Source organism: Lacerta agilis, chromosome 7 (genome assembly GCF_009819535.1).
Source record: "Lacerta agilis isolate rLacAgi1 chromosome 7, rLacAgi1.pri, whole genome shotgun sequence".
Classification (NCBI taxonomy): Eukaryota; Metazoa; Chordata; class Lepidosauria; order Squamata; family Lacertidae; genus Lacerta; species Lacerta agilis.
The window spans coordinates 60,971,268-60,995,958 of NC_046318.1; the positions used below are offsets into that span (position 1 = coordinate 60,971,268).

Genomic DNA, 24,691 nt, shown 5'->3' on the forward strand with positions numbered 1-24,691 from the left:
ATGCATCTGAACTAGTAGCGTTCTAGGCACCACCAAGGCCACTGTGGCATTTTGATGCATTCCCCAATCTCCTGTGCCAGGTGGTCATGGTCAAAATCACAGATGAGGCAAGAAAGTGCCAGTGCCCTTGAAGGCTATACTACAAGAGCACCATTGGACAGGGGCATCAGTTCAGAGGCAGGGGTATCGACTAAAAAAAATATTTCATGCCCAAATCCAGAGAGAGCTACACATTGCCTAGGCTTGACATTCTTGCTCAAGGAAGCTCAAACAGTGTGGGTGGAAAATGATGGTATGAACCTGTGGGGTGCAGGAAAACACCAGTCATATCTGTCAGGCACAGAAAACCTTCTTCACGCATCAGACACAGCATGCAGAAATTTCCCATTAAAAGAAAAAAAAGATAATAGTGAAGGATTTCCCCCAAAAAATAATGAAAGGAAATGCCTTGTGTCTCATTCCACCCGTATCCTTTTTGGTTGGTTAGTTTAAAGATGAAGTGTTTTGTGTTTTTTAATGGAGATGAAAACAGATTAAAGCCAAGGTGAAAAATACGAGAAATATTCTGAAGCTCTAAAGGAAGTTCTTTATCATGCTGTACAGGCAGTGATGGAAAAGAAAATGAGGAGAAATCCTTGAGCCACATATAGACCCAGAGTTTTTTTGTTTTGTTTTTTCACAGAGTTCCCCTCCTCAGGGGCAGAGGCTGCAGGCCCTTCTGCGCTTTTGAAGTTTCTGAAATGCTGCTCTCCAAAGCATGTTCAGAAGCCCTTCTGAGAGGGTAATAATTGCCCCAGGAAATTGTGGATTTGGGAGGGAGGCTTCAACACTGGCAAATGGTACTAAGTTTCAAGTTCTGTGATTATTAGGGCCTTTTCGTTCAAGGCAGTTGACAAAAGTCAGTGAAAATAAAACCCAAGGACGAGAGCAAATGCAGCGTGCCCACACACAACACACCATACTGGGTCATTGACCACACCATCTATCTTGTTGTTTGAACTGCATATAAACACTTCATAACTCTTTCCTCTCTGCACCCCCAGCTAAGCAAATAGGTTGGCTGCTAGCCTTGCAGGAGGGTGGGGCGATGGAGCTATCACCCCAGCCAACAGTAGCAACTAATTCTTACTGACCCCAAGGAAGCTTACTTTGTTGTTGTTGTTCAGTCGTTCAGTCGTTCAGTCGTGTCCGACTCTTCGTGACCCCATGGACCAGAGCACGCCAGGCACGCCTATCCTTCACTGCCTCTCGCAGTTTGGCCAGACTCATGTTAGTAGCTTCGAGAACACTGTCCAACCATCTCATCCTCTGTCGTCCCCTTCTCCTTGTGCCCTCCATCTTTCCCAACATCAGGGTCTTTTCTAGGGAGTCTTTACTTCTGCCTAAAGTAAAGCTTACTTTAGGCAGATTCAAATACAACTCCTCTCGCCATCTTCTTGTATGTCTGTCTAGCGCCTGTGTGGTGATAGGAACTCATTTGTGGAGTTTTCCACAAGAAAGCTAATTTTTGTATTCCCGATTAATTCCCACAAATCAAGGGCAGGATATTAACTTATAATTGGAAGATTATTGGGGGGGTGGAATTGGTATAACTACCTAATTTACAGAGTAGTGACAGCCGAAATTGAGTGTGGTTTGAAAGGAAAGAATTCAGGTAGGTTTATAGGCAGCAATTCAGCAATTCCCTCTGTGCCTGCAAGAAGATTTTGTGGCCATCCTTTAGGTGAGCTATGCAAGATAGATCAATAGAGCAGAGACACATCAGGTATTCAGAGTCTTGCCGGCTGTCTTCAGACTGAAAGATCAAGAGCAGCCTCCCATGCAATTTTTCCCAGCCCAGTCTTTCACCCTCTGCTTCTCATTTTTCTAAATCCGCCACTGTCAGTATAGCTCTAGATATTAATGATGCAAAATTCAACAGCTCGGAAACTTCATGCCACAGATCTCCTTTATACAGGAAAATAAAATGTTGGGCTGGGAATAGACATGTAAAATTTCTGGGGAAACAAGAAAGCTTCAGGAAAATGGCGGGTGCAAACTTTTTCACAGTCTTTACATATCAAAAGTCAATTTATTTATTTCAGAAAATTTCATTAGCCACTCAATTGCAAAAAAAAGAAAGAAAATTTGGTTTGTTACTTCAGGAAAATGCATTATGTATACCTTGGTTTACTACAGAATTATCATACCTAAAAGTAGTTTAGACAATAATTGCGAATTGCCTTTATTTTTAAAGTTGTTGTCACAAATGGAGCTACAAGTTGTTGAACTATAAGGAGCCTAGCAATTCTTTGGTTTTGCTGGTTTATGACAAAAATAAAAACAGAAACCAACAACATTATGGTAAAACAAATTATTATTTATACTGAAAAGTATGTCTCCTCTAGTTTTCCATACACCTTGCCTTCCTACCTTAAATATTTCATTCATCATTCTAAAAGAAAATATTTCATAATCCATTTTTTTAAAATTTTTCAGGAAAAAACCAAAAAGGCTTCAAGCAAAAAACGAGGGGGGGGGGTTCCATAATTTTTCTAGCCTTCGCACATCATGTTGCGAGGTACAGTAACTCTGAATCAGCTGCTTAAAATGAGATATGGAAACAAGTAACATTGCTGTCCTCAGAAGTATTTCAGTTTTACAGGAAACAGCAAGAATTAACTTCATAATCTTCAGGTACTTATAATAATTGATCAGATCTGATCTCTTTGGAACTGGACAGTCTGAAGATCCATGTTACAAACAAAACAGCTGTCTATTGCACACTATACTGTTTAAAAAACATCTGATTTTTTTAGCCTGAAATGTCTGCGCTGAAAACATATGCAAAGCCTTGATCTTAGGGGGTGCTTTGTGCTCCATCGACAAAAGTCACGTTTGGTGCATCATATGTAAAACACATTTACAATTTTAGAACTGACACAGACCAGGCCCCTGCTTTATGTGTGACAATACAGGTCAGTGCCAGTGGTTCTGTCAAGAACACACCGATTCTCTCACTCAACTACACTGACACCCCTACCCCAACACACACACCAGGTCTTGATGAGATTATAAGACTTGGCATGAAAGAGATATTAAAATATTCCAAGAAAGCAATTGGCTTGATGCAAAAAGGTTTATAACACTCCAAAAATTCCAGACATCACACAGTTTTTTTCTTAACGTGCATGGAAAGTATTTGGATAACACGCAGAATTCCGATGCAGCCATTAAAACAGAGCAGGATGCAGAAGTGGTACTCATGCCAAGTTTTCTCCTCTATTTTAAGCAGCCCTGCTTATGGACTTCTGATAGACATATGGTTGGCCACAAAAGAACAGGATGCTCGACTAGAAAGACTTTCCTGTGTTCTAAGTCTAAATAAGATCCTCCACATACTAACATACAAAGGGAGTCAATGCCTGTAGCTTAACCCACATTGAGCAGCAGCAGACAAGAGGCCTCCTAACAGCAATGGCTGCCTGCTTCAAAACAACAGTTCAGTTTTATTAATACATAGGTGGCTCTATCAAATGAGCCAAGCCACATGCTACAGTAGAAGACTTAAAGCTCGCATCTACACAAGCAGAATAAAGTGTGAATTTATTGTATAAAATGATTGGCAAGATACAAAAACAAAAGAAAAAACTTTTATGCATACTTTTCTATTAACTTGTACACAAGTTATCACGCCAAAAGCAGAAACTTTGAGATTATTGTTTTTAAATGTTTACACAGTGAAGTTAATTTGGTTGCAAAACACAATGGAACTAAAAGCACTTGAGAATACAGCTTTGCAAAGTCTTCTTTATTGTTGTCATCAAAGGAATCCACAAAATACATGTATTGGTAAAGTCTTAAGTGAAATGACATCCAGGTTACTTTGCTTACTGGAGTTACTTTTCAAATAAAAACCCTTGGTAACAAAGGGATCAGCAATCTTTCACTGTCAAACAGTGCCCTTAAATAGTAACCAAACTGTCAGTTTTCAAAAGGGACAAACTAATGCAGGTGTAAGAGAATAACGCGAAACACCCCCCCAAAAAAAGTTGCTTGCAAGTAGTTCCAGAAATGTCAATGGATTCAAGAAAGGAAATGTTGCTAATTTCAAGGTGACTGGGGACATATTGGAACTGTGCAATTACTGTACCAAAAAAAAGTATGGTATATTCTCAATAGCAAACTATTCCAGACTAACTATAACCCTGAAAGCAATTTGCCACAATCAAACACAAAAGTTAGGTGGCATTAAGCCCACTGAAGCTAATGGACATATGGTTTTAGACTGTGACCCTTGTTTTCTACAGATGGTAGTTTACACATAACTGGAAAAAAACCCAAACCCAAAACTGATTCCATCCAGGTGACACACATACAAAAAAGAAAGGGAGGGGTAATAAGTTAACACAAAATTGTAACAGCCCAAATTGTACTTTATTGTTGACAACAAACTAATTAAGACAAAAAAATAAGGTAATTTGAGTTCAAAGTAATTTTGTGCTGGTTCCAACTTCTATGAAGCATTTTTGAGAGTATACAAATATGTATCTGTAAAGAATTATGGTACTGACACACACAAGATTATTTCAGTCTGTTCAAACCCACGAAGAAGAGACTTGGCGATCCTTCTGTGGAGAGTCCATCACATCATATGAAATATATTCTTTTAAAAACATTTACGGATTCCTGAGCCTTGAAAGACATTTCTGCCCTTTTCTAGTCATTTATTTTTTTAAGATGGAAAACCTGTTTTTCCTAATTTTTGCAAATGTATCACACATGCAAAGAACAAGAAGGGGCACATGCAATCTTCACAGCATTTCACTGGTACAAGTACCAACGTACTGCACAAAACATACCAGAAAAGCATCATTTGATGACCGGAGGAAAAGTATTAGGGAGGAACTGTGTTGATTTTTAAAGCTTTTATTCAAGAAAAACCAAAAGGTCTTCCCCATAAAATAAAGGCCACGTTATTTGTTAGTACCATAGTATTTTCAGAGAGATTTAGTTCCTCCTGCTTTGCAAGTCTTGTGGTGCTCAGTACAAAGCGAAGCCAATCTACACCCCCCCCCCCAAAACTCTAACTAGCTAGAAATGGGATTGTAATGGAAGAGCCCTTTTCGTCACTAACGAGGATGATAAAACCAGGTCAAAGACTTGTATTTCACCTACAAGTTCTCCCTCAGACTGCTATTGGCCACAATCATATTAAGTTCTTTGTAGTTTCTCTTTTACTTTGCATATTACACAGTGTAACTTAAAACGTTATATAAGAGCACTTCAGTCCCACAATGTAGGATTTAAACTTGCGTGGAAAATTATGAATGGCTCCACAATATTTCAGTGGCTTACAAAAATACATTCAACCAAATATTTATATAATGTGTTCTCCCCCTGGCCCCACAAGAAATTAAAAAAAAGCAAGGTAAGGGAGCCAAATAGTCCCCAAATAGCAAAAATGCTCCCGCACTTTCCTTTTTAGCAGGTCCCCAAAAGAACTGTGGAGAAACCCTGTAACCTGTCGCAGACAGGAAATGACTGTGGATACTGGGAGAGAGAGCTGTCCTTTTCAGAAAGTACTAGAGTTTTGCCTTCCCAGCCCTAAGAAGCAGAACCTTCCCTTTGCTGGATTGCCCTCTTGCTCGTGAGAGAAGAACATACTGCTTTCTGGAAATACTTTGAAAGCTAAGCACATTCAAGAGTACTGTACATGGAGCGGCATACTTTACACTCATTCGCCAGTATTAAAGATCTACTGTATATTATTAGTCAGCCTTATAAATAACACTAAGCAGAAAAGAAAAAGGTATTTGCTTTAAGGGCATTATTTCTCTGTTTGAAAAAGGAAACACAAAACAAACCTAAAGTGCAGACTACAGGCCATGACACGTATAATAATGACAAAAGGTGCAGCCAGACTTACATCTATATTTACAGTCACTTAGCCACCTTACAAAAAGCCGCCCATTTTGCAATTTAAAAACCACCAAGGTTGTTTGAACTATAACGCATCCTCCACTGTTTGGGATTTAAGTCTTTTTGAGATGTCTAGGCAATATGTTAGGTTGTCCAGATTCACAAAGAAAGTTAATATAATACTTCGGGAGGAGGGGGGGGGGACTCATACAATGTTAATTCCTCCTCCAGAAAATGCAAGCGTCCTCTTGCTGCAAAAGGATGAATTGCTGTTGCTTGGTAGACTGCTTTTAACAAGTGATGTCTTCATTTCCATTTCACATGCGACTATGGCTGCATTCAATTCCACTTGAGCCCGGTGGACAACATAAAACATGAGGCCTATACTTATTACAATCTGTGAATGAAACAGAAGTGACAGTGCTTTAAAAAAACATTTTCAACAGCAGTAATACGCACAAGGAAAAGATTCAAAGTATGGGAGAAAGGTGAACTTTTAAATTGGCTTTATAGGTCACGCTAGCAGCGACTGCGTTAAAAAGAATGTCGTGTTCACATATGTGCAGTGCAGAGAAAGTGGAGGGAAGGAGTTTTTCTCCTCCTCTCATATCAAATAACCCGAGGCTATTCAATGAAGCTAAATGTGGGGAGTCAGGACAGACAAAAGAAAGTACTTCTTCACACAACGTACAGTGGAACCTCTACTCACGACCACAATCAGTTCCAGAGGCCCATCCTAATGGCGAAAGAGGTCGCTGGAAGAGGCGCCATTGTGCGCAGGCACAAGCGGTGATTGCCTGATTCTGCACATACGGTGATTCTGCGCATATGGTGATCGCCGCTCCTGCGCATGTGCAAACGGCGGCAAACCCGCCAGTTACTTCCGGGTTTGCCGCGGTCGCAACTTGGAACGTCTGCGAGTGGAGGCAGTTGTAAGTAGAGGTTCTACGGTATGCTCAAACTACAAAACTCGCCCCCACAAGACAGTGTGATGGGCCACCAACTTGGATGGCTTTCAAAGAGAATTGCACTACAGTATAATATAAATAAAAGGAGCCTTACGACCCAAGCCAATATTAACCATGCAGATTACCTGGGAGTGAATACCATTTAAGACAGTGGGACTTACTTTTCATTAAACACATACTGCAATGAGACAAAAGGCTACAAAAATGAATTTTTTTAGTAAGGGCTAAAAAAATGGCTTACCTGTAAACTAAAAATGAAGTAGCCACTAACACTTTGTTCTGCAATGACATCCTCCATAGTGCGCAAGGTGGTGCCCAGATAGGAGTTTAAGAGTTGAGTTGGAAGCAATCCAATGGAAGAAGCCATCAGATAGTTTGGTAATGAAAGATCTGTTATCTAAATAAAAAAGAAGGCATAAAATGTAACCTGAAAAAAGAAATTCTCTTGATTAGTTACATGTTCTAAATCTCCCAAAGACACCTTCACCAGCCCCAAGGCTAACAGGAACCACTTATTTCAATGGACCTAAGAGTACAACCATAGTGGTCATATTTGAACATCAGGTAATTAAAATTTATTTTGAAGTACAAAATCCATGACAACATCTATGAAGCTACATAAGTCTACTGGGAAAATATTTTTACATATTTTAATTGGCTTAAGGATTTCAAAAATTCTTTAGGAATGCTAAAAGTGAAAGTTAAAATAATATTACAATTGTTTTGGATTACTAGATGCATAACTTATTTCAGCTAAAGGTCCAAAGCAGGAAGTAAATAAGTAGCTACATGGAAAATTCCACCGAATACATTTATGAAAATATACCTATTAGTTCTTCCAGTTAAATCTCTCTTTTCCAACTTTTTTGTATAGCTTTTGACTGTACAGTTCAAGTAGGATATGCCATTTACTATAATTCCTGCAACTGCAGAACTCTGCAGTTCATACCAGATTCCTTTTGTTTTGTTTTTAAGGGTGTTTCATCAGATTTGGTTCGGAAATAAATTGGAAGCTTTTTCTCAAAACACTGTAGTGTTCTTAAGAAGCCATTATTGACTATATTTCTGCATCACAGTCCAGAGTGATGCTCCTGTTCTATATTTCATTTGAACCACTTTCTACAGACATCACACTGCTTGCCCCAAATTTTTGTACAAAATGAAGGTTTTACAATAAAGGATGCAAGATGAGGATTATGGAAAATAACCATAATCTTTTATAATCTTGAGTTATTGTGGTATAATGACAGAGGGTGCTCCACGAGTATTGAGGAGACATAAGGATTACAAAAGGTGGGGAGGGATCATGTATGCTGCCTTGAACCCCTTAGTGAAATCTGGGATAGACAATAAATAACTTTCAAACAGAATTGGAGATTATGACAGGTTTTTGCTATTTTTGTTGGCACCTGGCTGTCTTGAGAGACAATGGAGTGCACCTCCAGAAGTGAAGTCAAACCCTGCATTAGCAGCACTGAAGTAACCTCCTTGGGGCACAAGCCTGGGCACTGTGTATGGAGGTGTTGGGGTTCCCCCCCTCTCAGCCTGGCTGATGGGGTCCAAAGGAAAGCAGAACAGTATGTTTAACACCAGCTTAGCTGCAGGAGTTGCCAGGAGGAGGCATACAAGGTGCCATCCAACCGCTTTAGGGACTCCACTCCAGATTTCTGCAGGGTTTATTCCTTAGCCTTTTCTTCTCCCAAAGATATCCTGCAAGCAACTATTATCCTTTCCAGGTTGATGAGCCCCATAGGCCCCTCATTTCCCTATAGCCTTATTGACTGCTGGACCCACTATTGGTCTCATCTGCACAATCTGCCAGAGCCTGTCTTTGCATGCAGAAGTCCCAAACTCACCTGGTTTGAGACCCATCAGCTACCCTCACCTGGTTTAGCCAGCCAGTTGAAGCCGTTCCCAGGGTATGGCTCCTTTGATATATAGCCAAGTACTTATAAATACAGTATGACAAATACATTATATTTTAAAATATGAATGTATTTATCAGTTACATTCCAAGTAGGAGCTTGCCCGCAGGAAGACAAAGAAACATTCTAGTACTCATACTAGAGGCCTGTGACAACACATATTGCCAACAGTGTTGAGGCTCTGAAAGTAATCTAGTATGTCATGTTTAATAGCCCAACTGCTGGTAGGCTTTTTCCATATATTTAGAAATACAGTTTCTAATTTGTAGTTAAGTTCTATTTGTTTTAGCGAGTGGTGCTGTGGTCTAAACCACAGAGCCTAGGGCTTGCTGATCAGAAGGTCAGCGGTTCGAATCCCCACAACGGGGTGAGCTCCCATTGTTTGGTCCCAGCTCCTGCCCACCTAGAAGTTCGAAAGCACGTCAAAGTGCAAGTAGATGAATAGGTACCACTCTGGCGGGAAGGTAAACGCCGTTTCTGCGTGTTGCTTTGGTTCGCCAGAAGCGGCTTAGTCATGCTAGCCACATGACCTGGAAGCTGTCTGCGGACAAACGCCAGCTCCCTCAGCCAGTAAAGCGAGATGAGCGCCACAACCCCAGTCGTCAGGGGTCCCTTTACCATTACATTATGTAGCATTAGAACGATGATTTTAAAAAAATTATTTCACAACATAGCCTGTAGCCACTATTTTAGAATAGTGTTGATATTTTAACAATATTTCTTCAAAATGAAGCTGCGACATGAGTAATCAAATACATTTTAGCACTCCAGTAAGGTGATCAGCTGAAACACTTGAGTAGTGAACAAATTACTTCTCCAAATAGTTCTTACACAGTTTTAGGCAATTTATTACAGTACTTCTAAATCCAAGAAAGTATATGCATCAGTAGCATGAATTCAACTTAGGCAGAAGTTTTACAGCAGATTTTATTGACAGGTATGTGAATTAACTTACCAGTGTTATATATCCAAAAGGCACTTTCTGATAACTTTTGTAATTCTGCTGAAATCTGGGACATTACGAAAGCTTACACATGGGAGACCTACTTTATTGCCAGGAGGATGCAACTAGTACTTTCTCTGCCTTTTAAATATTAAATTAGAAACCAGATATACTAAGTAGGGCACTCATTAAATTTGATCGTTCTCCAGAACAAGCACAAGGATTAGATGAACACCTCTCAACAGTAAACTTGTTCAGCCTGTAATGTACCCAGGCTACTGGTAAGATGTTATCTGTACAGATCATGAACTTTGCTTCATCTTTCATCCTAAAATGGCTCAGGACTAAGTATTATAGAGCAGGAAAGAGGCACGTCTAATGAACTCATTATCAAGATGCAGTTAAATCCAATCTAAAGTCACCATACATTTTTCAGATATAGAAAATAAACACAGTTTTATGCTTTTATTTTTAAAAATCTTTATAGGCATTTTAACCATGAAGAAAGGATTCACATGGCGGGAGGAAGGATAGAAATGGGTCAGCGGACTCCACCCCTGACCCATACAAACATAGGCACCCAAATCCTTACAGAAAGTTTGGGGGAAAGGCTACAGCTCAGTGGCAGAGCACATGTTTTATATTCAGCAATCCCCAGCACCTCCAAGTAAGGCTGGGAAAGACTCCTGTCCTGGAAAACTGTTGCCAGTCAGTGTTGAAGCAACAGTCCGACTTGATAGAAAGCAGATATTCAAACAAACTTTGTGTGCAATGGGAGCAGAGTCTGTCACCGAGGTGCCACTCCAATCTCAAGCTATCTGAAAGACCCCTATTCCCTCATATGAACCTGCCCAGGCTCTTAGGTCTTCAGGCGAGGCCCTTCTCCCAGTCCTGCTATCCTTGCAGGAAAGCTTAGCACGGACATGGGAGAGGGCCTTCTTGGTGACTGCTCCAAGATCTCAGAACTCCCTTCCTAGACAAAGTAGACAGGCTCCCTCCTTGTTGTCCTTCTGCCAGAAGGTCAAGATGTTTCTATTCCAACAGGCTTTTATTGTTGCCTGTGTTTTTAATGGATCTATCTTAAAATATTTTAATTATTGTCTTTTCTGTTTTTAGCTTTTTTATTTTATCTATGCAAAGCCGCCTTGAGTCCCAGACACATGTGTACACACACTTACTAGCAAATAAAAGAACCCCAAAGGACACAGCAGGCAATGCACTTAACGTCATGGGCAGTTTAGACCTCAGAGGGATCCAGATAAGATTTTCATCTCAACACCTTTTCAGGGGGGGGTGTGTGGATGCAGACCATCTAAGCTTGGAGACCATGCACCATAGTAATCCACTAAGAAGCAAACCACAAATTCTGCACAGTTGAAGGAAGTTACTTTCTTGGTTGAGAGACAGAGGGATAATCAGATATTTATTCTTTTTTATTTATTTTTCACAATGCTTTGCAAGTAGGGCAGACTGGTTTTAATTTACCGGTAGTTATCTATTTTAATTTAAGTTACCAAGAAAAAGAAAAAAGACTGATTAGATTAACTTCTATTAAGTTCCTCATTTTGAAATTCTTACCCTTCCTAAATATATGTGTACTAACAGGCTACTTTAACAATTAAAACATGGTTTTTATCTATCTTTATGTAATCTAGGAGCATAATTCAAAACCTTTAGCACCACAGATTTATGAAACATAATTTATGTTTTTTTGGCTTTTGCTGTAGACATGCAAGAATACTAATCAAGACCACTTACTTGAAGGCTAAGGCTGTAGTCCTTTGATCAGTTATAAGGAAGTAAATCCCACAGAACAAAGTGGGGCTTACGTCTACATAACCATGACTAAGATCAGACGGTAGCAAGTGCCTAGAATTTTGCAGATGCAGGTGGCAACCATTTCACGTGGGGGTTCCGTTCTGGCCGCCCAGCACACCGGCCACCTCCGTTCTGCCTTCTTCTGGGTCCAAAAGGACCTGCGCATCAGCAAATGCATATCAATTGGCTGTGCCTAAAATGGTTGCTGGCTGTAGTAGCTACCTCACAAAACTGTATTCCTCCATGATATGAAAAACAAATGCCCAGGCTTTTTGCCTGGTAGCATCATAAATATTTATAATATAAGAAGTGAACACGTAGGTGGAAAATATAATTACCTGGGACCAAGGGACACACATAGTAATAAATGTTGTGGCTTTCAACATGTTTGTATTAAAATTCAGATTTCTTTTTTTTAAAAAAAAAGACCGGATTACCACAATTTTTAATTGATTTTACGTCACCACCACCACCCACCCACCCTCCTCTCTACCTCATGTATCCTGGGGATAGGGAATTCTGTCTCTTCATTTCAACAATACTATCATCTTCCCTGAGCTCCTTAGAACAAGGATTTAGAGCCCAAAATAAGTTACTACCAAATGTTACATACAGTTGGTATTAAGAAAGTCTTTCTTCAAGGTAGGAGGAAGTAGTTGTAGTCTTTCTTCAAGGTAGATTTTGAAGAAGGAAGACAATAGCTACTTGATTTGACCAAGACTTGCCTCCATCATGGGCTGAGTGAGGTCCAGCTGCTGAGCCTTAGTTCCTTTGCCTCAGAGATCCTCAGTAGGATTGCTACCTGGCAACAGCAGGGAAGACCATGGATGAAGACAGGAAATGCTTCCAAAATAACCTAGCATCATATGGATGCTATATTATTTCTCTTCCTAAAACTATCACTGAATACAATCATATCATAAAAAATAATTTGTAAGCTGCTTTGAGAGCTTCTTGGATCTATCAAACGGAATGTAAGTATTATAACCAGACAAGCAAACAGCCTCATTCATGAAACACCTTTTGAACCAGCTCAAAATTACACAGAAATATTTGCCTATTGTGCTCAGTGAAAGTGTGTGAATGTCCTTAACTTCAACTGATGAAGGGCAGGGGGCCAATGATTTAAAAAAAGGTAACAGCCATATGTTTTTCAGTCTATCAGATCCTTCTCATATTGCTGAAACACAATATAAATCATTATGCAAATAGTTCACCCCACATAAAAGTCAACAATATTTATGGAACTTCTAATAAATGGAGATGTCAATCATCAGGTGACACCTTCATGCCGTTGTGATGGAAATACCTTCCAGTTGTTGAAGTTTGGAAGAAAGTGATTGATGTAATATATCAGATGACCAGGTGTAAACTGAAATTAGATCCATCTGTAATATTGTTATTTAAATGCAAATAAATAAATTCAAAACCTTGGGGTTTGGTGGGTTTTTTTGTTTTTGCTTTTTCATCTGAAAAATGCATTGACAACCTGTTATTAGCCCTAAAGTTGTAATTTATGGATATTAAAAAATGGGGTACTCTTCAACATTAAAATGGATGAGAAAGGCTCTGATTACAACCAAAATGAATGATTTGGTGAGTTTGACATATATAACTCTTAATAAGTTAATAAAATGGAATGAACCTTTTTGTTCAGGGTTGGAATGTCTACTATAACATTCTCCTGCAGAAATGAGTATAGTGGTACCTCGGTTTTCAAACATAATCCATTCCGGAAGACTGTTCAGGTTCCGAAACATTCAAAAACCAAGGACTCAACAACCAACAGCTAGGCCTCAGGAGCTTGCACTCAGTAGAAGGTGCGTGGCATGTTCGACTTCTGAGGTGTGTTCGAAAACCGAAGCATTTACTTCCGGGTTTACAGTGTTCAAAAACCGAAATGTCCATCAACGGAGACATTAAAAAACCGAGGTAACACTGTATTTTCTCTGGATACTCTTATGCAAAATTACGTATAATTTTTCCTCTCGTGTTTCTATTTTTGCTTATATATTTCAGAAAGAGCAAATATACATCTCAAGAATAAGACATGCTTTTTCAAAAGTAGTTCATCTGATAAGACATGTGGGCTGCTAACTACTTCACTGTCAAATGCTATTTATCTTTCTGGAAATGCTGTCACTCTAAGAGTCAAGGAGTACCTTTGACCTGACACGTTGGATAAACGTAATCCTAGTCCTCACTGAAATGTTTTCCTGGTTGCAACTAAACACAGTAGCTTCTAACTGTGGAAGAAAAGAGAATAATATGCAAATACACACCCACCCATGATCAAGCTAATAAACATGCAACATCACCCAATACAATGCACTTACACCTACATTCAGGACCATCTTATTTTATTTATTTATTTATTTATTTATTTAAAGTCACTGACCTTTACCCATGCTGTTGAGTGCATGGGCCAGAAGATGACACATGGTCCTGAAAGCACCTTAACTGCATTGGCCTTGAGCGTTTATTAACTTGATCATGGGAAGCTGAAAATTTATATCACATTTTCTGCTTTCCTTTCTGTTTTTATATTTCAATTATAGTTTCTTTGTAAATATAGCATTGTTTAAATTTCATGAAAGTACTGATACCCACATTTAAAGTGCAAGCATATTCTGGTCTACTCAGAAATATGTTCCACTGAGCTAAATGAAGCTTACTTCATGTTAAGTAGTTGCAGGATTTTAGCTTTATTGTCTGATGATCTGTTACCAAGCAGATTGATTTAACACTTGCTTTTTATGCCAAAGGAGGAGGACGAAAGGCCAACTTTTGAGGTCAAGCATTATAAATAGGACACAATAAGTGACATGTTGTACTGATTATGTGCTGCCTACCACTCAAAATAGTCAAATCATAGGGGGTTGGGTCCAGAAGACATACCAGTAATCTTGTCTCTCACCAGATCAATTGACCAACCTACATGGGAGAGGGGTTGGGTGTGTGGTTTTTTTTTTTTAACTGCTTTACAACTACCTGAGCTTTGCAATAAAATCAGATCTCAGGTGCTGAATATTTATTACTCTACTAACCAAATAAGGAGGCTACTGCCATTTATCACATGGAGAAATTCACTTTCATGTGTACAGTGTGATTCTCTGCACTTGGATTTAGAAGGAAGCCCCAATCATTTCAATAGGATTTAGTCCCAAATAAACATTAATACAACTGCAGCCTTGGGCTTACATGAAAGTACCGTAAGTCCCAGTGAACAGAGTAGAACTTGTATCTAAGTAAACATACAGTGGATTGTGTAGTTAGCCTTCAAATAAGTAATATTGCTTAGCAACACCGATATTTGTACATAGAGAGGCCAACAAATCTCACTATTCTTCCTGCCTCTCCAGCAAATATAATTCTGTAGCACTAATGGCATGCTAGCTGCATGATCAAAGGCTTCAGAACATACTCCTAGTCCCAGCTAGTCTAAAGGTTCTTATTTAGTTGCAAACCAGTATCTTAAATTATATAATCAACTAATGTGGATCCTTGATCCAGAAGAGCACAAATCATATGATACTCTGGATTTAAGTGATTTCAATTTGTCTGGTTTTGTGGTGATTTAAATCAATTCATCCTGCTATTTGTAGCAAAATCTCTTGTCCTGCACTTTACCAGCAACAGCATACAATTTTTCCTTACACTGAGATTTTTATCTGTGTAGGAAAAGCTTCATGCATCAAGCATCCATTAACATACAGTCCTGCACACTGCATTGCAGAACAGATAAACTAAAGGCACTCAAAAAGGAAGCACTCTCTCGATATGCCTGCCTTTCACAACCATGAACCTAGTTTATGATTGAAATCCTAATATACCTAAAAGAGAGGGATTATGTCCCAGTGAACATACTGGAACTTACTTCCAAGTACTGTAAACAAGTTTAGGTCTGGGCAGCATGGATATCTAGGTGTTCCTAACAGACTCCAAGTACCTTTATTCCAATAGACCATTATTTACTAATTCTGAAAGTATATCCTTTCCTGTACTGGAGCACTTCCAGACAGTTTTTATTGTTCCATCTTAAAAGGAATACCAGTACTTAGAATCACATACAAGCAGTTTCTACAAGCTTCCAAAAGTAAAAGAAGTAATGGGAGTACCACCATGTTTTCAAGCTAACTGAAATCATCTGATATTATAATTAATCTCCGAATCTACTCTCTTGTAACAGTTTAGCATAACCTGATGGTTGCACTTAGGATATTCCAGAATTATTCAAGGGCTTGATGTATACACCCCACTGAAAAAAATTCACACATGTCACATCAGTTTATACTCATAAAGGACTTGGATGTAAGAATGTAAGAATTCTATGAAACTAGTCTGTAAGTTGGAGCGTATGGGGTATTAGGGTAGTACCTCTGGTGGGGGACACATTGTGCTCCTTCTGGGGTAGTTTGTCCACCTTTCATTCCCACTCTGCACTCAGCTCTCACCTGTGGCTCCGATAAGCTATCAGCATGCGACAGCAGCCACACCCCGGCTAAACCAGGTGAGGGTAGCCAATGGGTCTCAATCCCTTGGTGAGTTAGGGACTCCCTGTGTGCAAAGTCAGGCTCCAGTGCTTGAGTGGATGAGACCAACAGTGGGTCCAATGGTCAAGAAGGCGGTTACTGCATGTGCTGTCGAGGGAAATGAGGGGCAAACTGGGCTTGTCAACTCGGGGGGGGGGGGGGAGAGGGGAAACTCTGATCCTAAACCTCTGCTGCCATTGCAATTAGTGAGAAAGGTACAGTGAAGTCCTTAAGCCTTGTATGCCTCCTTTCAGCAACTCCTGCAGCCAAGCTGGCGCCAAACTATTTTGTTTTCCTTTGTACCAAATCAGCAAGGCTGAGAGGGGAGTCTTATTGTCTGGGCAGCCCAGGACCTCCATACACACTGCTCAGGCTTGTGCCCCAGAGAAGTCACTCCGGTGCTAATAAAGCAAAAACAACGCGGGAGGCAGCTGTTACAAGTTACTAGTCTCTGCAGTCCCAGCAGGTGCTGTGATTCTCCAGCGATTTGACTTCATCCCCAGAGGTGTACTCCATTGTCTCTCGAGTCAGACGGGTGCTAATAATGACAAGTCTTTAGGTTACTTTTTCTCTGACTACTTAAAAGTTCCTTGGTTCCCTGAAATTCCCATGCAGAATGCCATTAAGAAAGCAACTGTAAGTGCTAGGACCAGACTCCTAACATACCATTTACCGGTATGTTATATCCTTATTTTGTGAAAAGCTGCGACAACTAGGAAAGCATATCCCGAAAACAATAAAGAAGTTGAAAAACCATCATATAAGATAGACCATGAAGGTATAATGAAATATTACACATACCAAAAGTATATGAAATATTACACATATCAAAGAATATCAATTTCACACAGGTACTAAAATAATGAAAAAAGTAATAGAAAGGAGTTCCAGATGTCCTACTAAATTACAGAATCCAGATGTCCCTATGTATCTAGCATACTGAAATATGATTTTCCAGAAATGAGTTACAGATGTGATTTAATGTCTTCCATGGTTCATCCATTTATAGTATTACTAGATTTCATTATAGCAATTTTCAAAACAGTGGGCTTGTTAGTCTGCTGAAGCAAAAAGCAAAGAGTAGTTCTTTAAAGACCAGCAAATTGATTATGGCAAAAGCTTTTGTGGAGCAGAACCCATGTCACCAGATGGATGCACCAAAGGTCATGCCATAATAAAAGCCTTCAAGGTGCCACAAGACTTTTCGTTGAATTTCATTATTATCTCTTAGGAGTACCACTGTGATATTGTTATCAGAGAATGCACAGTCTCATACTCTTTTATGATCTACTGTTATTGAATTACACTTTGGGGTGCTTGCTCCAAAAAGGATTGCTGGCTCAAATTAAAATGTTGCAGGTGCACTAAAGCACAGTACGTTTTAAGGGGCAACACACAGGCACCTTTAGGCAATCTTCTGGTACTGTGAAAGCCACTTAACTGTAAACAGCTCCCACAGGGTTGGGAGAATGTTTAAGTGACTGAACTGCACAGACGTCAACCAATCCTTGGAGACACCAATATGATCAACATCTGCCCACATGGTTCAGTCCTTTAAATGTTGTAGTCATTTCACAAGAGCTGTTTACTCAGAAGCAGCTGTCAAAGAGCTGGGAGACTATCTAAGAGGGCATCACAGAATAAGGATAAACACAAACTGAAGAACACATAAGCTCAGCAGCATAGCAGTAATCCCAAAGTAACTGGAGATGCAATTCTAAAAAGTAAACCCACAAGGTTTACTAAACCTCTAAAAAGTACTAAAAAATAAACTGTTACCAGATTGTCAACTCCAACTTTTTTTTTAAGTTTGCATACCTCAACCCTACACAGTATTTTACCTGGAAGTAAACCCCAATGAACTCAGTGGGGCTTACATCCGAGTAGGCATGCATAAGACTGCATTGGTAAGGCACTTGAATGTGACAAATGTAGAATCATAGAATTGTAGAGTTGGAAGGGACCACGAGGGTCATCTGTTCCAACATCCTGCAATGAAGGAATATTTTGGCCAAAATGTGGTTTGAACCCACAACCCTGAGATTGTCTCTCTTGCTCTACCAACTGAGCTATCCCTAATTCAAACTGTTGGTGTTTTAAACACTTGCTTTTCCCCTTTATCACTAACAATATCATTGAAGAGTTACTCTAGTGAACTGGATTTTTTTCAAAGATATGTTTACACTCTGGGGGAAGCACAGCACTGCTGCTGATCTACATAGCTGTATGTTCTTTCTGCATGTTATTTTTTTGGGGGGGATTACAATAAGAGCAAACTACAAAGTATGGTTAAGATTTCCCAGCCAAAATAAAATAAAATATTAGGATCACCTATTTATAATATTCAAGCAAGGGTTAACTGCAAGTTCTCTCCTGTCGCTTTAAATTTGTACAAAGATAGACACATGCTTTTTTTCAACAGTACCTACAACTTTCTGATAGGAAAATGTGAAGTTAACCCTCCCTATTTAAAATATCAAGAGGATTGTTGACACAAGTTTGAAAAACAGTAATGCTATGGTACCACATAAATTTGAAGAACAGAATTGGCCCCCATAATTTTATTGAACCTTCATTTCCTTCTAAAGGAGTTTTCTTTTGATGTTAGAAGGAAATTGGAGTTTTTTCTGATGCAGGAGTATTCTCCTTAAGAATTATTTTGAGATTCCATGTAAGGAATTTTTGAAGTTATGTGGAAATTTAAAAGCCATGAAGAGTTTTCATAAAATATGAAAGAGGCAGCTGGAATTTACTATCCTACTTGGACCAATGTACAAGTTGCACTCAAACGTGTGTAATGGTTGATTGTAGCCCAAGAGACCCATAATAAAACATTGCTTTCTGTGGGGCTAATCAACAATGGAAGCAGCTGTAGGTAAGGATGCTTCAACCTTTTCCTGCTAATTTCCCCACTCTAATAGAACAATCCTATGCATGTTTTCCAAGTCTCATTGTGTTCAATGAGTTTAGGATTGCACCATAAATAGTTTTCCCTGTATGTTTTAAAAGTTACACTTTTGTAATCCTGCAAGAAGCGGGGGGGGGGGGGGGGGGGAGAGAGAGAGATGTCAAAACCACTCCCATGGAGAAAAACAAAAATCTTTGAAACAGTTCTGAGTGTCCAAGTCTATCTTCACAAGCAATGCTTTTCAATATCATTTGTATTCTCCCCATCTACAATTTGAACACAAAACCTAGATTCGGCAGAATATATATGTTCTATTCCTAAATGACTCTCTTGTGCTTTATATTCTGTATTAATAACCTTTACAAGCCAGGCATCTGAGACCAAAGGGCATCCTCTTTGCAAAGAGCTACTCACAGAGAAGACGGCGTTTTGGAGCCCGAAGGGTATCGGGGTGAGCCTGGCCAGAGCCACCACCTTGAGGCCACTTCCTCCCTCCACCACGCGAATGACAGCGGCGAGCTTCTCGCTGCCCTGGATCCTGGCCAGCACCCATTCTGCCAGCAGCTTCCTGCAGACCACATGGGAGATAAAGGTGCCGATGAGGACCCCCAGCACCATGAGGCCCATACCCAGCACGAAGCCGTAGAGGTAGCCGGCGGCGACGTTGAGAAGAATGTAGCCCCAGCCGCACGGGAAGGACACCACGATGAAGCCCACGGTGAAGAGCAGCACGCCGGCCAGGCTGTCCAGGCTCTCGGCCCACAGCATCAGGTCCCGCAGGTACTGGCGCACCAGGGCGAGCGAGGCGAAGCACAGAGCCGCCAAGAAGCACGCGCTCAGGCAGCTCTTGCACCAGCAGGTGCCCAGCAGGCAGCCCGAGCAGCGCCACGTCCTGCCCTCGGACAAGCCGGGACCTACTTCGGGCAGCTGGCACAGCAGGATCTCCACCGACGGCTCCACGGAAGGGTGGTGCTGCGGAGGCGGCGTCGGCGGCGGGTAATGGTGCAGCCCGTTCTGCTCTCCCCAAAACAGCCCCTCGGAGGCTCCTCCGCGGCCCGGCGCCTCGCTCGGCTCCGCCGCCGTCGCCGCCCCCTGCCTGGGCAGCCAGCGGTTCAGGTCCTGCCGGGTTCCCTGGGCGAAGGCGTGCTTGGCCGCCCGCGAGAGCAGCTGCAGCGCCGTCGCGCCCAAGCTCCACATCGCCCGGGCGGCGGCTGCTTCGGCGGCGTCTACGGCGACCAAAGCGACCGGCTGCTTCGCCTTCTTCCCGGCTTCGCAGGCGCAGGAGGAGGCGGCGGCGGCCGCTCGCTCATCTCCGGCGCCGCCACCGCCGAGGAGAAGCGAGGCTTGCGAGGCGGGCGGGAGAGCTTTTAAACGGGGAACAGGCGGGCTCGGCGGCTGAGGCCTTGGCGGAGCAGGCGTCCCAGGGAGCGGCAGCAGGGCTCCATTTCCCGCCGGCTCTCTTCAAGGCCGCGCCACCCGGTCGCCTTCTTCGTGGAAGCACCGCCCCGCTCTGGGCTCCAGCCGCGGCGGTGGGGGAGCCTCCGCACAGAGGCGGCCGCCCGCCCGCGTGAGGGAGGAGGAGACGGCGCCGCCGCCGGACGATGTGGCAGCGGGAGAGAAGAGGCCGGTGGGCGGCGCTGGGCGAGGGGGAGGGGCGCGGGCCTCTGTCCCCGCCTCACGCAGATACGTTATCTGCACACATTAAAGGAAAGCCCTCACGAATCTGTCCCCCTCAGAGAGAGCAAACCAACGCCCCCCTGACGAAAAACAGCCGTTGAACGGAGGCTTCGCTTTCCCCGCAGAGCGTCGCCCTCACGAATCATCACCGCATCCTACCTACCTCATGGTCCTAAACGAGTTTCACGCGCAGAACACGGGTGCTGCCACGCAAACGCGTGAAAGGGCGTCCTCGTCACGAGTGGAGCCAACTCTTATGGTCCCTTCGTGCCCGCCCCTCTCAATAAAATATTTCAGGGGGCCGCTCACCCACCCCGAAAAATAGATGGGCATTGTCATTCAAATAGTGTGCGTGCACCACACCTTGTGATCGATTATGCAAGGCATGTTCCCTCCTCCCAATATTTTATTTAAGTTGGCATCCACACACAAATCATGCTTTTTTTACATGCGCTGTCCCCTCCCATGTACACAGCTGTGCGTGAGCCTCTGCATACCTGGGAATTTCACGCAGAATGTCCAGGATACTTGCTTCACACATTATATATATTACATGCAGGCTGCTTATGTGGGTGTTTACAAATTGTATACATGGGCTGTGCACAAATGGCACAGAGTCAATCCCAGCCCCCTGGCACCTGTCACAGGGTGGCCCACTGAGAGGCTTGCTGAAGCCCATAGATTTCAGAGGAGCCCCAGGTTTGGAATGGTGGGCACCAAACTCCCCCATTCAGCCATGGTAGGTAGTGATGCCAAGCGTGGAGTGTTTAACTCTCCTGCGGAAGCTGCTCAAATTTCAGTTGAACTGTATTTTTTGCATGTTGTGACATTTGTTTCCACTGTTTACTTCTCTTTTTGTTCTCTGCACACACGTGTATGCTGCATCTGATGAAGTGGACTTTTGCCCACAAAAGTTAAAAAACTGTCACAGCACAATCCTGGGCCAATTGGGGTGGGGGGCAGAGGGCCTTTTGACTCAGGGCCTCAAGCTCAAAGGTGGCCTCACATTTATACTGTACATTTGTTAATGTTTTTACATCTGGTAAGTTTCACAACTTGTTTCTCAGCTTGGAGCTGTCCATTTAAGCAAAGAAGATAATTTCTTTGTTAAATGTTACAGCTGTTGTCATATTAAAGTTTAAAATATTCATATTAATAAATATGCATCTGTTCTCTTGGCACCATATTATACCAGGAGAACATGTCCTCTCAAGATCAGCTGACATATATATATTTATATAGACAAACCACTTACTCTTTTGTGGTGCCTCATTTTGTTTTTGCATTTTTTATGTTTCATAAAATCATAGAATCATAGAGTTGGAAGGTATCCCAAGGGTCATCTAGTCCAACCCCCTAAGGCAATGCAGGAATCTCAGCTAAAGCATCCATGATGAGATGGCCATCCAACCTCTGTTTAAAAACCTCCAAGGAAGGAGAGTCCACCACCTCTTGTGGGAGTCTGTTCCACTGCTAAACAGTTCTTAACTGTCAGAAAGTTTTTCCAAATGTTAGTCGGAACCTTTCTTACAACTTGAAGGCATTGGTTCGAGTCCTACCCTTTAGAGCAGGAGAAAACTGTGGGAAGGTTTACTTTAGCAGAGTTAAACAATCCCCTTTATAAGTTTATGCAGCAATCAGCTTGTTGCTGACTCGTCTAAGTTCTACTAATGAAGATGCCTTCCTGGTTAAAAATCCATTTGAATCCCTCTTAAAGAAAACACACATGAATCTGATTCATGTTAATATAAAACTATTTACTCTCAGATTCATTCATGTTTACAGAACTGTACCTGAAGGCAGGCTTAGGTTACATAACAAGTAAGTAAATTATACCAGAGGGAAGCTGGTCCTGAGGTGACTGCAACTGAGCAGTTAATCTTTCAAAACTACCATCAACTGACAACCTGGTTGTCACAGAAACCGGTTAGAACATGGATGCCGTTAGTCCTCTGTTGGAATGTTGTGCTTGACTTCACCTTTACATCCCACAAAAACAAGCATGCTCCCTCCTCCATGTGACAGCCCTTAAGATATTTGAAGATGGCTATCATATCTCTTCTCAGCCTCCTCTTTCCCAGCTCCTTCAAGTGCTCCTTGTAAGGCTTCGTTTCCAGACTCTTGATCATCTTGGTTGCCCTCCTCTGCACACATTCCATGTTGTCAACATCCTTCTTAAACTGTGGTGCCCAGAATTGGACACAGTATTCCAAGTACCTCGGAAGTTGCGAGTTGAACGTTTTGGCTCCCAAACGCCACAAACCCAGAATTCTTTGGAATCCGAACATCCGAGGCCTCAGTTTCCAAATGTTTTGGAAGTCAAACGGACTTCCGGAACAGATTCCATTCGACTTCTGAGGTATGACCAGTGCTTTTTTTCTATTTAAAAAAATGTTTAAATGTACTCTCATTTTGACTCAAGAAAATAACCATTTTATAGTTCAAATCAGGAAAAATAAATACAGTAAATGGACAAAAGTACAAAGATTCACAAAATGTTTAAGTGTATGCGTACCCCTGCGTACCCCCAGGAAAAAAAGCACTGGATATGACTGTACTTTCCTTTATCTGGACCCTATACTTCTGTTGATACAGCCTAGAATAGCATTAGCTTTTTTTGCTGCTGCATCACACTGTTAACTCATGTTAAGCTTGTGGTCCACCAAAACCCCTAGATCCTTTTCACATGCACTGCCAGGTGTCCCCCATTCTATATTTGTGCATCTGATTCTTCTTGCCTAAGTGCAGAACCTTACATTTGTCCCTGTTGAAATTCATTTTGTTAGCTTGTGCCCAGTTCTCCAATCTGTTAAGGTCATTTTGAATTCTGACTCTGTTGTCTGCGGCATTAGCTACCCCTCCCTGTTTGGTGTCATCTGCAGATTTGATGAGCATCCCCTCAATTCCTTCATCCAATTCATTTATAAAGACGTTGAACAACAATAGGCCCAGGACAGGGTTTATTACGGCTAGAGGTACCTGGGCCTCTATGGATCTCTGAAAGGGCCTGGATCAATCCTAACCATGTCTACTAAGATGTAAATATTGAATACAATGGGGCTTACTCCCATGTAAGTGGGGTTAGGATCATATGCTAATCTTTAAGGTGCTACTATGTTTCTTTCATTACACTACACCCACATAGCTAGCTACCACTCTGACAGTGTGACACCTGCATTATGGATGCTTTAGCTGAGATTCCTGCATTGCAGGGGGTTGGATTAGATGACCTATGGCCCATGGGTCCCTTCCAACTCTAAGTTTCTATGATTCTATGTTTCGCATTTCAGGCAAATAGCAGCTTGAGGTGGGGCATTGGGAGTTCAGTTGGGAGAATGACATGGGTAGGCGGTTACTGCATCACAAACAGTCCTGCCAATCAGATGGGGCAGCTGCTGTGTTGTTTTTAAAATGTGCGATCTTGTTGATAAATCTCCCGTGTTGCCTGTTTGAGATAAGGCAGTGCTCTGTTTGAGATAAGGGAGTGATCTGCCCTCTTCATTTGCTTATGGTCCAGTTTATTGTTGACCTTGGAATTAGGAAGGTCTTGCTGGTAGTTAAAAAAAAAAATCCTGCTTCCATCCACAGACTAAGCTATGATTCTCCTGTATGCTGTGATTTGGATATTATCATAGGCTGTATTGGTCAATTGTCTGGATATGGCGGGTAATTGCTGCTTACAGGGAAGTTGATGAGGACAATCACTAATGATTTGGATGTCTTTGAGTAAGGAACTGAACTAGAGAACTCTTGAATTGCTTCCTCCCCCACCCTATACTATTATTACAGTATTTTCACTACTGAAGAATTTAGTCTAGGCGATATGCTACAGGGTGTTCTATTTTTCCACTCAAGTGGATAACTTAAGAAAAAGTACATACAGCAGATCCTGCCAAGAATATGTCTCTCAGCAATACTAAATGGCTCACGGTACAGTCCGCATGATGTTGCACACAGAAGCAGTGAATCAAATCCAAAGTTGATTTATAAGGGGAGAGTTTAAGGGTGCGATTTTAACA

General features: G+C 41.6%; 1 protein-coding gene across 2 annotated transcripts; it reads right to left on the minus strand.

Annotated features, from left to right (window-relative positions):
• Window positions 1–4,709: 4,709 nt before the first annotated feature.
• TMEM64 (transmembrane protein 64) lies at window positions 4,710–20,567 on the minus strand. 2 transcript variants are annotated; one of them, XM_033155537.1, is made up of 4 exons: window positions 20,241–20,246; window positions 19,410–20,209; window positions 7,111–7,266; window positions 4,710–6,298 (listed from the first exon to the last, which is right to left on the minus strand). In XM_033155537.1, exons 2-4 carry the CDS (start codon window positions 20,190–20,192, stop codon window positions 6,107–6,109), a joined length of 1,131 nt encoding a protein of 376 aa, XP_033011428.1. In that variant the 5' UTR covers window positions 20,193–20,209; window positions 20,241–20,246; the 3' UTR covers window positions 4,710–6,106. The 2 variants fall into 2 exon arrangements, with proteins under 2 accessions (XP_033011428.1, XP_033011427.1); XM_033155536.1 differs by having other exon boundaries at window positions 19,410–20,567.
• Window positions 20,568–24,691: the final 4,124 nt, after the last annotated feature.

What these genes read in the sequence shown, in the direction of transcription:
- TMEM64 (XM_033155536.1), bottom strand. Translation starts at nt 20,192, where the DNA reads ATGTGGAGCTTGGGCGCGACGGCGCTGCAGCTGCTCTCGCGGGCGGCC. An exon ending in TCCAAAACGCCGTCTTCTCT is followed by an intron (nt 7,267 to 19,409) that starts GTGAGTAGCTCT and finishes TTTTTTATTTAG; the next exon opens with ATAACAGATCTTTCATTACC. An exon ending in ACTTCATTTTTAGTTTACAG is followed by an intron (nt 6,299 to 7,110) that starts GTAAGCCATTTT and finishes TTTCATTCACAG; the next exon opens with ATTGTAATAAGTATAGGCCT.